The sequence below is a fragment of the Amblyomma americanum genome, chromosome 11 (genome assembly GCF_052857255.1).
Source record: "Amblyomma americanum isolate KBUSLIRL-KWMA chromosome 11, ASM5285725v1, whole genome shotgun sequence".
Lineage (NCBI taxonomy): Eukaryota > Metazoa > Arthropoda > Arachnida > Ixodida > Ixodidae > Amblyomma > Amblyomma americanum.
Genome location: NC_135507.1, coordinates 94,098,213 through 94,114,084, shown reverse-complemented (window position 1 = coordinate 94,114,084; position 15,872 = coordinate 94,098,213). Strand labels below are relative to the sequence as shown.

The window sequence follows — 15,872 nt, the reverse complement described above, 5'->3', positions numbered from 1 at the left end:
CTGATCTGACTGTTGCAGAGACTCTAATAAAGACCCTCAAGACTATCGTAACCGCAGAACCTATGCTAAGGTATTTCAAAGCCTGATATGATGAGAGAGATGACTGCAAGAGTAGCATGCCTAGTATGACAATTTCAGATAACATTCGTTACTGTCGTGCAGCAGAGACTTCTGAACTTGTATATTTGAGGTGTCACAGTACATATATGCAGTAAGCACACTTCTGATATTGGCAAAGCTAGAGCTGAGAGAAGGTGAGGCAAATTTAGTGGATGCTGACAATCTTTTACTGGAAAGTGAAACAGCCATAATATCGGCAACAAGCTCCTTTTGTATCAGACCCAAAGCCAGGCCTGATGAAAAAGGGCCAGTAACTCAAAACCCCAAAAACACAAATAGAACGCAGTTTGGTACAAAATAAAAACATGGTGAAGCAATTCGGACACAAGCAACAATTCCTTCCCAGTGAAGCACACAAAAGCAGCCAGTCGAACAACATACTGAGAATGCGCTAATGTGTAATTATACACAGGAGCAAATTGGGAATTAGAAGCAAGCATGCGAATTGTACTCATCACAGCCAAGCTCTCTGCAGCAGCCACAGCCAATCAGCAACAGTGCAAATACACATGGAACTACACCATGCATCCCTCCAGCACCGATTCTCTAGCCGAAGTAACACAGACAGAGGCAATTTAACTTCATGAACAGTGCTACCTGACGATGCTCAAAAACTGTCATCACTTCACACAATGGTGTCCAGGGATCCATAACAGTTCTATCTGACAAAGTTCAAAAATTGCCATTACTTCAAACCATTGGGCCAGGGCTCAAAGCAATTCTACCTGATGGGGTTCAAAAGCTGTCATTACTTCACACAACTGGTGCCCAGGGCTCCGTAACAGTTCTACCTGATGAAGTTCAAAAAATTGGTTGTAGTTTAGCTCTGGTTAACCCTAGTTGAATTGCGAAAACTTCGTTTCTTCGGCACGTCGTCTACGCAGCGTCTCATTCCAACGCTCTTGAGAACTCGAACCGGTCTCTTTCGCAGTTAAAGAGTCACTCCGGGACGTGGCACGACTTCTAGCCGTGTCTTCGTTACGAAGCTTCTCGAGTCATGCGGCGAGTTCTTCTGTCGTCTCTTGAGCGCGCTGTCTCTTCCTCGCTACGTTCTGTCTCTTTCGTGCTCTCCATAACGACTACAATACACTGAGGCGAAGCGCATATATATATATACCCCCCGCGAGGCGACACCTCCTCTCCCTCTACCCCAGCGGAGCACATCTGGTGGAGCGAGCGCCGACGGCGGCGCCATCTGTTAAAGCACGGCTGCGGCGTTGTTAGGCAACGCCGCAGCCGACATACGGCGCGACGAGCTGAAATGGCTCGCTGGCTGGCGTAGTAAAGCTTTCGCTTTAAAACTGTCATTACTTCAAACAATTGGTGCCCAGGGCTCTGTAACAGTTCTACCTATGAGGTTCAAAAACTGTCATTACATCAAACAATTGGTGCCCAGGGATCCAAACATTTCTACCTGATGAAGTTCGAGAACTGTCATCACTTCACACATAGGTACCCGGGTTCCAAACAGTGCTACCTAACAAAATTTAAAAAACACCATCCCTTTATACAATGGTGCCCAGGACACCCTGAAAACAGCATCAATCTGTTTTCTCTTTGCAGATGCTTTCAAGATGCATGGTTGGCTACTCAAAATTACAAAATGCAGATGCCCAGAAGGAGTACTTATTTCGGTGACATCATGCTAGTCAGTCAGTTCGAAAAGTCAGCTGAAGGGAAGGTGTATGCTCCGTGCACTGGCACGAATACCACGCAGTTCGGCCACAAAGGGGCAATGCAGTAAATCTGTTTCAGAGTGCACACATCCCGTAAACCTTCGCTGCCAACTGTACTAGCTCTGGTGTCAACAATGTTAATACTTGCACTTGTGCCCTCCGCTACAGCATGAGATTACACATGGGGGTCGCAAAAGCAATCAACCTCTATGCTTGCAACGCTGCCAGTGATTCTGGTTACCAAACAAACTCCACGACACCTGAGGGTGAGACTCACGAGATCGGCTTGGATGGAGCCTTTCTTCTTGGATGTTGGCTTGGGCTTCGTCGTCCCAGGATGTGTGACTGTCACCTGTTTTGGCCTCGCTGCATCGCCGCTTCCGAGTGACCCCGAGCTCAGCTTTTTCTCCTGACGAGAGAGAAAGGCAAGAGAGAAGAAACACACACCAGGTCAGCTTCAGTTGAACAAAATCAAGCTCTCAACGGAAATGCACAATGCTGTTAAGTCGACTTGCTCGGCGCAACACTCCCCAATGCGGCCTCCAGTGCTTAGGTATGGGAAAACGAAGACCTCCCCCTTTTTGTTTTTCGATTTGTTGCTTTGTAAAAGCAGAATTTGATGCAGCACAGCCCCGACCAGAAATGCAGCGCCTTGAGAATGTTTTTTCATTCTGGGGACAGGAAGCAAAACTGAGAGAGTAACAGGACAGGTAGGTTTCACAGAACACTGGCGAGGAAAACGACATGACAACAAAAAAAGAAAAAAGAAACACAAAGGATGTGCACTTAAAGGTAACGTAGGCCCCACCATGATTACCCACAGCTCATCTCCCGACAGAAATTTGCCACTATCGAGCAGCAAAACCAACTTCAAGTTCGAATTCTGTCCTTTACAGGTGCCCAAGAATTTTGCCAATCAACCTGCAAACCCAGAAATAAGCAAGAGGCAGTGATCTAAAAGCTGCATCATTAGCAGGCAGTATAATAGCCCTGCAATTTTACTAAAGCTCAGATTGCAAATTAGTAACTCCACCTGAGGCAACATGACTGTGAAAGGTTCTCTACGATTCCTAAACTCTCTGCGAGACCAAAGAGAAGCGCTTGGGCACTGCAGCCCCATTAGCACATATCCCTAAAATTTCCTACATCTTTCCTGTGTGTCTTATACGTGCCAAACAAAAATCCTACGCCCTAAGGCTGCAGTAAAAAAAAATTGAGAAGGAAAAAGAAACCCTGTTGTGTTTGGTTTGGCGCCAGCAAATGGATGTACGAAATTCAGCGCACCTTGTCGAAACGTACCACACATAGCCACAGGCCTTCCTAGGTATGATACCAGTGACCGTCTCTTCCTTTGCTTATTACATTCCACAACATCGACACCATTCCACAACATCCAACATCTACGGTTCCATGCACTATGCTCATGCCACCACACAACATGCACGTCTCCCGGGGTCAAAAGAGAGAAGGGTCGAAAGACTGAGGGGGGGGGGGGGGCCGTCAAGGTCCTAACACAGATCAAAATAACTAACGAAAAGGTGCACCTCGATTTTCAAAAATGGGAGGAAGCAGATGGTGAAATGCAGCTGCACTTGGAACCGCAGCTGTCACTCGATTAAGCAGTGTGCCGCTACGTCATTACCAACCTGGCACACGACATAAGTCTGTGGCTCTATCTGCATCAGCTGAAACTGTGGGTGAAGCGTGAAGCGGACTGAAAACGAGAACTGCTGCTGCCGACACGAACTATAGTCTCGACTTGTGGTACTCTGGCACTCCACCTCCATTATGATGTAGCTATCTATCCACGAGTAGGAAACAAAGTGCGACCTCGGACAGGAATGCTTCACTCAATGGTGAAGTCAACCACGTAGGTGGTAATGCTCAAGTGGTGTGATGCTTTACACGGTGCCAACTTGAGTGCAAAATAACATGCAGTGATGCTTGCTGGCTGCCTAGCTGTCCACCTGCCCTGTCATGGTGCAACTCAGCAGGCCCTGCTCTGGTGAAGGCAAAACATGAAAATGTGCTCAAGAAGCTGCAGCTACTAACAAAGCTACCCAGTGAGAACAATCAGTCATCACACCAGCGATGACCACTATTTTCAAGTATCTTTTGACCTCAATGTGTTGTAATGCGAGGAATTCTTTTCAGAGCAAAAGCAATATCTACCATATTTCCCCTGCCACTGTGACCGAAATGGCTCTACTATGACAACAGCAAAGTTGCTACTAACGCCAACAGCAGGAGTTTCCGCGACCATTCCAAACTGGGACTTTAAACTGTGCTATCTCTGGCAGTGGATGTTGAACTTGATGCTGCGATTCCAAGCCATCTGCTTTGTGCTCTACTCTGCTCCAGAACCGAGGTGCACACACAGACACACCAGGCGGGGTGGAGAGAGACAGAGAGAGAGAAAGAGAGAGACCTGGGGTGGTGGGGGCAAGGGTGACGGCGGCGACAGGGGAGAGGCGTCCTGCCCGCTGTCCTCGTTGGTGCCGGTCGAGGCGTCCCCTCCACCGCAGCATTCCACATGGCAGCAGCAAGACGCTCGCTGCAAAGGGAAGGCCGCCCTTCTCGTCTTCCCTCTCGAACGCAGCAGCAGAGGAGGGGACACCCCAGCACCGACACCGGCCCTCCCTCCCTTCCGCACTAGTTCGCCAGCGGCCGCACCGCATTTCCTCTCAATTTCACATTCCTCCCACTGTATTTCTTTTCACACATCCACACCACTTCTCATGTCCCAAGCATCTACCAGAAGCAACAAGGGACAATGTATTGAGGAGCTCCAGATTGCAGATGTACAAGCAAACAGGACGAGCCTGGTGCGTTCACCTTTGAAACAAGGAAAATGGAAGCACCAAGAATGTTGCAATGCTTCTTCGCAAAAACATGGTACACCTCAAAGACCTTGCCTCGTTTAAAAAAAAAATATATGGGGACACTTAAGTCACCTCAAGAGAGAAACGCAATAGCAGACGATTTCGCACTTTTCACAGCTTCTGTTGCAACTTGTATGTTTGTCTCCATCAATTTCTTTGCAATGGTTGGTCCATCAAATGCCATATTTAGACTGCTAGCTACAGTAGCCAGAACCCTCTATGCTACGATGGTGCTGAGCTCTGCATACATAACAGTTTTCTCTCTTTTTTTTTCATCACAACCTGCCGCAGTCAACCGGTAGGCAGGTTGTGATGATGTCACAAGGTCCCATGACATCTCTCAACCAATCAGGGTGGTCCATCAGGGCAGGCTGCAATGATGTTACAGTGTCACGTGACCTCTCTCGGCCAATCAGAATATTTTTTAACATCGGACAACAGATTTTGCTCCCGATGTGAACTCTAATGCCATCACTTTAAAACTGATATTGTACGTGGGGCTTAACACCCCAAAGCGACACATGGGCTACGAGGGACGCCGTAGTTGAGGACTTCAGATTAAATAGACCACCTGGGGTTCTTGAAAACGCACCGACATCATACAGCTCATGGGCATCTTTTGCCTCCATCGAAAAGCACCCACTGTGGTGGAGATTCTATACAGTGACCTTGTGCTCTGCAGCTGAGTGCGAAGCCATCGAGCCACCACGGTGAACATCCAAGCCACCAAGGTGAGCACCACTTTCAGTGGTGCTTCTTCACTGTCTGCACGGCCTTTTGTGCTCCCAGTCCCAAATTTCAAAAATAGACTGCAGGTTCATTTCAAACCATGTGATGCTCATTAACAAGAGGTAAAATCTCAGCACACAGACACTTTTGCATTCCGCCTTGCCAACCACTGTGGCTACGTACCGGAACAACAACTTTGTGCCCTGGACAACACAAGTTTTGAGTCACTGCACAAAAGACCATGTCATCCCAAAAATGTCTTCCTTCTTTCAATCAATAGTAACGTCTGGCTCATAGCTGAAGAAAGGTTCAGCGTTAAAATTGTGCCACATGGTACTAAAAAAAAAAGAAATTTGCGTGAAAGATGGCTGTTTTAATTCTCTATATGTACTTGTACAAAAAGGACCTTTCCTCAGAGCTGACATGTTAACACATGCTCACAGAGACCCAAATGACTTCAATTTCATTCAAAGCTCACAGCTGCTTCAGCATGAGGAAAGCAGGCTGCTTGCGTTTAGCAAAAATATCCTTGAGCCTTGTTTAAGAAAAATGTTTTAGCTGGTTTTTGTGCATGCAGACAGATGAGCACAGCAGCAAATGATTGCCACATGAAAGTCCCTCAGTTTTTCTTCTCAATCCCTGCTTGCTGGCACAGTGCAGTACTCGCAGTTATACAATAGAGTTATTTTATCTTCACACAACACGATTGAAATTTCTCTGTTAAACAGCAGAAGAAAGGCAAAGATTTTTTTAAAAAAGAAGAATGATGACAGATACATGTCATCCAGCAAATGTTAGCCGATCTGCCCTCAGTGGTGCCAGAGAAGCTAGCAATGCGTAACTTCAATAAAATGAACAAACAGCGCTCAGGACTGCCATAGAAAAGGCCAATGCAAGAAAGGTTCACGAAAAGACAAGCACAAGTTCATGCCTTTAATTAAAGTTTTGTTGTAGGCTACCCATCAATGTGTTCAACACACTGAAGCTTTATCAAAGCAGTAACACGGAAGCCACGAAAATAAAACAAAAGGCATCACAGGAGAGGTAGAGAACTGGTCATTATAATGCACCAACAGAGTTGCCCTCAGCATATGATCATGATGGAGCGAATTTCCCTTCCTTTAGAGTTGCTACAGACAGAACAGCTAAAGCATGTAGAAGAACTTTTTGTGGGGCAAGTTGGTGCATAGCTTTCTTGGGATGGCGCTGCGCACATGAAAACATGAAAAGACGTACGCAGGAAAGAGCAGATGACAGATAGAGCACAAAATCTGCGCTCTATCTGTCATCTTCTGCTCTTTCCTGTGTACGTCTTTTGGTGAGCGCAATGCCATCCCAAGAAAGCTAACGCATGCCGTCTGCAAATGAACAATCACCTTTTCCTCGTTTCCAGAGAAACAATTCCCTAAGAGGGCAAAATAAAAAAAAATAGGGTGGCTTCAAATAGCCGACCCAAAGCGTGGTTTGTGCAAACCGCGATGCGGGACGGAGTGCACAACGTGCCCCCCCCCCCCCCCCCCCCCGACCATCGCTCCCGCCAATCCCTGGCTGCTGCCGCTCGCGTGCACGGCCCGCCCGTCCCTCGCTCCCCATCTTCTTCCCTCGCCCCTTTCAACATCCCCAGAAGCGTTGCAACACACGTTCTTCCGTGCCTCGCAGCAACGCACGGCGGCGCCGTTACCTCCTTCGTGCCGCCGAGAGCGACAGACGAGGACGACGCGGCCGCGTCGCATTCGTCGTCCATGCCGTCTGCTGGCCGCCGACGGACAGACAGGTGCGTGTGTGCAGGCAGGAACAAGCGCACGTCCGGTGGTGCGAAGGGGAAAAAAGGCGCGTCGGGAGCGGGCGAGGAGGCGAACAATATCCCGGCGGCCGCGATCGGCAGAGAGAGAAAGCCTTCGCCGGGGCACAATACCACGGGGCCTGCCCGCTTCAACCGCGCTTCGCACGCTCGCGCACTGCACCGCTGCCCGCCACTGTGCAGCCGACTAGGGTGGAAGGGGGCCGGGCAGTTCCGACGACGCTCCGGGCTGCTGAACTGCGCAACTCCGCGTCACTGCTGCTGCAACTGCCGCCGACGGTCAGATCCGCGAGCGACAGCCTCTCCGCCGCCATTCCTTCGGGAAGACTACGGGGCGCGAGCGCGGACCGCGGGAGGTTCGTAACCCCAACCACCACCAGAGTCCGGACTCCGCGCTGCTGCCCCGGCGAGCCACGCGATTGGCTCGCCGTTCCGTCACGTGACTTCCAGGCAACGGCGGCGCCAGTTTTAGCCGTTGTCTAGCAACGACGCCTTTACGATTTTTTTTTTCGTTCGTTACGATTATCTTTTCTCGCTTTATCAACTATGGCCTGCAGGTACGCTCACCGCGCGCGCACAACCCGTCGCAGACGAGTTTTCAGACGATAACAGACGACGATTAGAGAGCTGCGCTCCTTCGGGGAGAGAGGAGCGCGCGCGCCCCTGCGCGCGCGTTCTTCCTTCTTCCTCTGAAACACTACCTATCCTTCTCTCTATCTGCACGCCGGCAGTGGTGGTGGTGCGTTAACATCAGTCACAGGTCCGTGCATTTTCCTTTCCTCTTCCCCTTTCATCCACTTACTACTACTACTACGCCGGGACAGTCTTATACCCCTGTCACACGGGCATTTCGAGGGCCCTCGAACCGATAGTCTATCGACTCAAAGGCGATCGAGCGCTGCTACACGGGCAGTTTCAATGGCGATCGAGCCAACGGAGCAGCACGGAACTCCATCGAGATATGCAACGCATTCTTGGCTTAACCAAGCTAAGCCTAGCCATTTTTTTTCTTTCCCAGAATGCACCGTTCACAGCACCGAATGTTCGGCTCAATGGACGCGAAAAACCCCGAAAAATCCCCAGAGAAGCAACCTCGGAGGTAGGTGAGCCAGCTAGGTCATCTGATCTCGTGGCGTCCTGCCCATCGGATAGTGAGCAAACTGCCCACCGTGGCACTCAAATCGATGATTGGCCCCGAGAGGTTGCTGGGAAGAGCAACCTGCATCGCACATGTACCACCGGTGGCAGCACCTGCCATCGCAGGGCAGTGGCGCATCGCTTAACCGCTGCGCCGGGAGTGGTATGAATACTCCCAGGGATACATGAATGTTAGGCAGGGAATGCACAATTCTGCATATATGCGCATTAACCCACTAGCTATCGCGTCATACTCTGAAGGCGGAGATTAAGTGTGCCCTTAATTTGTATCCCCTTCTCATTCCCTACTTGGGAAGGGACGAAAGAGAATTAAAAACACAGAGAACGCGGTGCCGAAAGAATACCGAACCGCGCTCGCTCCTGGAACGTGAGTGATCCTTTTGAGCACGTAAATCTTAAATCTCAATCTGATATCTTAAATCGAATAATGAAAAGGCCACCAACGACGCTAGAAAACGGAGAAAATACGCCAGCTTGCGTGTGTCATTGAATAAATGTAGCTACAAATATGACCAAGTTCTGCTTGTGCCCACAGACCAGGGATTTTATTAATCAATCTTCGGAGGCATGACAGATGTCAAAAAAGAAACATGAATGAGTGCGCTTGCACGAGCATGCTTTCTTTAATCATATGAAAATCACCATGGCCTTGCATTGTTGAAGCAGAAATTGAGACAGCTCGACTGGACGCGTCAGTGTCTTAGACAGTTAACTACGGTAGACCACATGTTGGCAAATCACGTAACTGAAACTGGGGAAGAGCGCAGAGGGGGAGTAGATACTGTGAGGCCGTCAGCATCAGTTTGAAGACGACGTAATGCGTCGAACAAATATGGAACGCAGCTGTCAGCCTCATCGTTACCTCCCACCCCACCAGTCACCCACCAAAGACCTCAGCCAAAGGGGCATCGTTATTTCGCCCCCGATTCATGGAGATTGCAATGAATCGAAATGGCTCGCACGCGAGAAAGAAACCGAAGGGGAAACTCCCATCTCTAATTATATACACCTCTTCCCCGCAACAGCGTCTTCGGCGCGAAACATACACGCTGCAGACGAAATTCCTCCGCGCTGCACGCAACGCAGACGGCCCACTCGAGAAATGGCGCCAAGTTTCCTCGCAACGGCAGATGTACGAACAAAAACAAAAGAGCAGGGACAAGACGCAGACGTCGTCTCAAAACCTGACGTCTGCAGCGCTGCAGACGAACGTAATGGCCCCAGCGGCCAACAAAGAGCAGAAAAAAGAGCCTGCAGTGGCGGCGATAAATTCCGTAGTTTAATTTTGGACAACACAGCCCAGAAACAAACAAACGCGAGGCTTTCTTAGCTTCACTCTGTCTTTTTTTTTTCTTCGGTGCCCTTGCAAGCTGCTCCCACACAGCCTCGACCCTGGAACGAGAAGGCGCAACAACGCTGACGCCTTTTCGGAGTCGCAGCCACAAAACACAGCAGCAGCACTAAACGAGAGGCACCGCCGTGACGAAAGCGCGAGGAGAGAGGAGGGGTGGGGGGAAGGGCCCAAGAGAAGAACACAAGGAGAGCGTTTCCCAGAATAGCAACACGGCCGAACCAAAATAGCGGCGCTCTCCCCCGCTGGCTCGCTTCGGCAGCACACGCACCTCTTCATCTCTCACCGGCACTGAAGAAAGCATTACGAAATGCGCCCCCTTCGATTGGCCGCCGCCCGGTTCAGGCACCGACGACGATCTCTAATAGCCTTCTCTTTGAACACCGAGAAGAACGTACCCCCCCCCCCCCCCCCCATTTTTTTTCTTTTTTGCATTCTGACGCCGGTGTCTCGCCGCAGCTGCCTCTGCCGTGACCGCAGCACTAACGCTACCGGAGCCTGTCGACGACAGCTTCGAAAATATTACATGTTCATATACTATGTTACTGGCGAGCCGGCAATCGCCGCGCTGTAGAAGCATACAGTGGCGCCATCTTTCCACGGCGGCACCAACTACTCCGGCGTCTCAAGCAAGCACGTCAGACGACTACCTGTTCCCGCCGACAGAGGGCAGAGGAGTCGCAGGCTCGTACACCGCTCCCCACACTCCCGAAAAGGGGAAAACAAGGAGGAAGAGGTTCCCGCGGAAAACACCGGGTTCGCGCCCAAATGCATCCGGCATGCTGAGAAAGCCTACCACTGAGGCAACCAACCACGGTTTCGTATCTCCGATTGGAGAAGCGCCGGAAGATGAGGGACGCAGTTTCGCACGGGCGTCGATCGCAGCCTCTGCTTCAAGGTCAATGTCCAGATCCTCTCCCGTTCCTCCCATTTTTCTCTCCTCCATGCCAACGCGCCCTCCCCTGCACGGCTTTGTTTCCCCCAGCGTTCTCCGCTCCGTCCCTAGTTTCCCTAAAACGAATGACGCCACGGGACAATCCGACAAGGCTTTTCAATTCCTTTCACCAAAGCATCAAGACGGAGAAGAGCGTTTTGACGTCACACGGAAATGGAGCCATTTGTTGTCAGATGCAAGACAATTCTGTGGTCTGCTTCGAGCATAGAATACACACGCAGAAACGCTTTGTTTGCAAGCACGGTGCTTTCAATGCGGGTTCGTGAGAAGGCTAGCTCGCGGGCTCAAGTCAACCGCTGCAGTGCAGAGAGCAGCTAGGGCCAAGACGTAGTGACAGTTGGCGATTGCGTCACTCTACATACGTTTGGAGACAGGAAGAGGGCAGAGTCGGGGCAGGAATCAAACGAGAGTTAATGATACCCTAGCTGGCGTCAAGAAGTGGACATGGGCAGGACATATAGTGCGAATGCAATGCAAGATAACCAATTGTTCTTGAAGGTAACGGAACAATTTTCAAGGGAAGGTAAGCGTAGCACGAGACGGTACAGTCATTTGGGCGTAGTTAGGCTCAACAGTTATAGACGGTTAGGCTGGCGATGATGCTGATGACGATAGTGACGACGACGACATGCAACTGCGATGCGGCCAACTCATATTTCGCCATGGGCAATCTTGAGCGAGGTGTTCGGGTGTGGGCACCATTTAGCAAACGAAACTGCTCTCAACGAAAGAACAGCTTAAATGTTTCTCCCTCGCTCGGCTTGCTTTGGCAGAAAAAGGACAATATTCTTCCGCCTAAAGCGACATCAAGAATTTAGACTGGGGATGCGAGTAAGCTCCACTTTACACTGATAGACTTTCTACGAGTTTACCACTGGTTTGTTAGGTATATAAGCGCACAAATAAAGGAACTCCAACGATTCCATTGGCATTTGCGTGAAGCATACGCTCTAGTGAAAAGCAGAAAAGTCACAAGGCAATATGCACAAGCTCAGCAAAGATGGATTTTGCCACGATTGCCATCTGAAACTTTCACAAGGGGTTTCTGAATGACGCCGCACGGATGATGTTGGCAGCGGAGTTTGAACGCAGGCGACAAGATCAGCAGTATTAAAACCGCTTTTCTTCTTGAATGATTGAAGTGCGCTTGAAAGCGGGCAGAGTGCAGTAGGTAGAGTCTTCACTTTCTCCAAGGATATCCTACGCGAAATCATCCCTACAGTGCCGTGCCGCTTCGAAGCCCGATCGAAGGTTGCTTTGGATGCCAACATTCTCTCCTTTCTCAGGGTGAAGCTCCGCTCGGATGACGCTGGAGCCACACATGACCCTGTCCTTGATTCTGCTGCAGTACCACTACGTGGAAACGTCTGCTTTAAAAGCGTAGCCCTCAACCCAGGCCCTGACAAGTCGACAATCCGATAACTGCACGTACAGCCTTGGTGAAAAGTCCACAGGGTCTGCTCTTCACAAGTGTGGTAGAGCAGCTAACCGCACCTCTGACATCTCCATTCCGAACTGTCAGCTGAATGAGCGAGACGGACACAGCGGGAAAACGTGGCTACGCTGGCAGCTGTGTCGGCAGAAAAAGGAAGCACTTTTCTGTGCGCAAAATTTTCACATACGTGGTCGCCTTCTGTCAGTTTCAATACAATTATCAGGCATACAAATACGTATGCGTAAAATAGAGTCAATCGCTGCGCAACCGCAACTGCGCACATTCTCGATGGAAATCTGGCGAGACGACTGGCGAGCGTAGCAGTGCTTGCACCGAAACGCGCAACGAGACGTACGTCACTGACTCCCACATGCGAAGCCAGGCTCTTTGAAGGGACGTCTACGCCCCGGTGAAGACAGCGCCAAACTCTTAAGACGCTTGTGCACACCCAATTTCATTCCGCAGCTGCTTCGCCCAGTGCCAGTACTCACCGCTGGTTGTGAAGACGACAAATTTTCGCTCATTTAGGCGTTCGTTCCTTTCTTTAGCGTGTGATGGCCGAACCATGGACAATGCAATGTGTAGTATGTGTGACCTTCAGGTTCTTCATCCTTACCATCAGCCTGACTACGCCCATTGCAGGGCAAAGGCGTCTCCCGTGTCTCTCTAATTAACCCTGTCCTTTGCCAGCTGCGGCCACCGTAACCCCGGCAAACTCCTTAATCTCATCCGATCACCCAACCTTCTGCCGCCCCGCTTGCCTTCTCTTGGAATCCACTGCGTTACACTAAAGGACCAGCGGTTATCTTGCCTTCGCATTACATGCCCTGCCCAAGCCCATTTCTTCCTCTTGGTTTCGACTAGGATGTCATTTACCCGCGTTTGTTCCCTCACCCACTCTGCCCGCTTCCGGTCTCTTAACGTTACGCACCTATCATGTTTCTTTCCATGGCTCGCTGCGTTGTCCTTAACTTAAGCTGAACCCTTTTCGTTAGCCTCCACGTTTCTGCCCCGTAGGTGAGTACCGGTAAGATACAACTGTTGTACACTTTTCCCTCGAGGGATATTGATAAACTGCCATTCATGATCTGAAACAACCTGAAAAATGAGCTCCACCCCATTCTTATTCAAGTTACTTCCCTCTTATGATCCTTATCAGCGGGCACTACCTGCCCTAGGTAGACGTATATTCCCTTACCACTTCCAGCTCCTTGCTACCAGTTGTTAACTGCTGTTCCTTTGCTAGACTGTTCAACATTACTTTGGTTTTCTGCATGTTTATTTTTAGACCCACCGTTCTGTCATGTCATTGATCATACTGGGCAGATCATCCCGAGTGACTTTATTAGCGACGAAATGTCATCAGCGGATCGCAGATTACTCACGTACCAAACTTCCCAATCCAGGCCTCGGAACACCTCCTGTAAACAGGCGGTGAATAGCACCGGCGAGATCGCGTCTCCCTGCCTGACGCCCTTCCTATAGTAGCTGTGCAGTTGCTATATATATCTTCCGGTATTTTGACATAAGGCTCTTCTACCCCATGATTACGCAATGCCTGTATGACTGCCGAGGTTTCCACTGAGTCGAATGCTTTCTCGTAATCAATAAAGGCTATATATAGGGGTTGGCTATATTCTGCGAATTTTTCTATCACCTGATTGATAGTGTGAATGCGGTATATGTCGAGTATCCTTTACGGAAGCCTGCCTGATCATTTGGTTGATTAAGGTCTAACGCTGCCCTGACTGTACTAGCGATTACCTTAGTAAAAATCTTTTGGGCAACGGAGAGTCAGCTGTTCAGTGTGTAACTTTTTAAGTCCTTGGCGCCTCCTTTCTTAAGAATTAAGATAATATTAGCGTTCTTCCAAGCTTCTGGAACGGTCGAGGTCATAAGGCATTGCGTATACAGGGTGGCTAGTTTTTCTAGAACAATCTCCCGCCATCCTTCTCAATATCTGCTGTTACCTGATTCTCACCAGCTGCTTTTCCCCTTTCTATTGCTCCTAAGGCTTTCTTTACTTCCTCTTTCGTTACTGGCACGATGTCCCAATGCTCTGCGCAACTGCCTCTCTCATTAACGTTCTGATTACGTTGGCTACTGTGTAGATTTGTGCAGAACTCTTCGGCTATGTTAACCATCTTACCCATATTGCTAATGGCATTGCCCTCCTTGTCTCTTAACGCATACGTATGATTTTTGACTATGCCTAGTTTCCTCTTCACCGCTTTTACGCTACCTCCGTTATTTAGAGCATGTTCGATTCTCTCCATATTAACGTTAATAGGGTTACCCTGCGCTTAATGACTAGCTTTGATAGCTATACCAGTTCTATTATGTCTGTGGGTTTAAGGCGTTCATGCTTTGCCGTTTCTTAACCAGATCTTTCGCCTCCTGAGAAACCTTGGCGATAAGCTGCCTAACCAAGCTACCACCTACCTTTATTGCGCACTCTGTAATGTTATCTGTAATGATATTACGCACTCTGTAATGATATCTGCGAGACCATCGTTCAGTGCTTGAATATTAAGGTCGTCTTCCTCAGTTAAAGCCGAATATCTGTTCTGCATCGAGAATCTGAATGTTTACTTTCCCTCTTACCGCTTGCTCGTTAGTGAACTTCCTATTCGCTAGCTTCTTCCGTTCCCTCTTCAAGTCTAGGCTATTTCGAGATATTCAGGTTGACGAGTAGTAATTAGGCTATTGCGCATCATTCCTGAGGAAGGATCCCGTCTATGAATGTTCACTGTGAGCTGTTCGACGCCTGAGCGATTTCAACCTGAGTGATGAGGCACCGTCACACGCGAATGAAGAGGGACTGAATTCCAGAGGTATCGAATGCCTTCGGAAAGCGCAACGGTGGTTCCCCGGACTGTCACTACTGCTGATTTTCGTCCTGCATATGCATGCCTTACAAGGTGTCTTGGTGGAGGCACACAGAAGGCAAGGCAAGGTTAACCGGGCCCAATGACCAGTGGGCCTCCCTTTGCAAAGTGATGGAAAAGAAGAGAGGCGCTGATCTTCAGGGGTAGAAGTCACGCAAGCTCTGACAGACAGCGTGGCTGGTTTGCCCAAAAACCGGCGCACTTTCAGGTTATCCACTGTGACGTTAACCCTGGGGAAAAAAAGCTGTTGGAGGCAGGCACGCGTTCAAGGGCCCTAGTCCCCCCGTCTCCCCCTTCCCCCCTATGTTCTCTTGGCAGTGTCCTTTTAGAGCATGGCCTGATAAAAAGTTATTTTGGGCCCCTCCCGCAAAAAAATTTCTGGCCACGTGCCTAGTGGGACGACTAGCACTGCGTCTATTGCTTTACACTCACGGCAAGCCACACCCACGGAGTGCGAAACTTGCTTCAATCTGACGTACCGTATTTACCAAAAGGGTTGCCAAGAACTCCACTATATAGGGCTGAAAAGCAACCGCCATTGCTCGCATACTTTTGGCAAAGACGGTGCGTACTTTAAAAAAAAAAATTACCACGCGACCATCAGAGATGCTGCGACGTTCGCATAGTTCCTCCGAGTACCGTTCCTGGATACAGGCGGCGCGCCCCGATAGGCGAGAACCAGTCGGCGGCCGTCCGAGTCACGCGGCAGGGTATTGTTTGTCCGTGCCGTGCATAGCTGGCGAAGCAGGATGACAGGAGTCGTCTTTCCTCGCCGCCACGGGCGTCCGGTATCTCGTGTCTCTGCCGAGCACGCCGACGCGACGTCGGGGGAACGGCGACGCGACCACGGCAGGCGTGCTGCTTCGGGCGACCCATG

At 49.9% G+C, this 15,872-nt stretch overlaps 1 protein-coding gene across 4 annotated transcripts in view; it reads right to left on the bottom strand.

Annotated features, from left to right (window-relative positions):
• Positions 1–15,872, bottom strand: part of Sur-8 (leucine-rich repeat protein shoc-2) — a 108,769-nt gene that overhangs the window by 41,459 nt on the left and 51,438 nt on the right. For 2 of the 4 annotated variants that reach the window (XM_077643108.1, XM_077643106.1), the window contains exons 2-3: positions 4,225–4,350; positions 2,074–2,205 (exon numbers count right to left, since the gene is read on the bottom strand). In XM_077643108.1, coding sequence (XP_077499234.1) covers positions 2,074–2,205; positions 4,225–4,350 — 258 coding nt within the window. The remainder of the gene's footprint in view (positions 1–2,073; positions 2,206–4,224; positions 4,351–15,872) is intronic. The other 2 variants (XM_077643110.1, XM_077643109.1) reach the window with 1 other exon arrangement.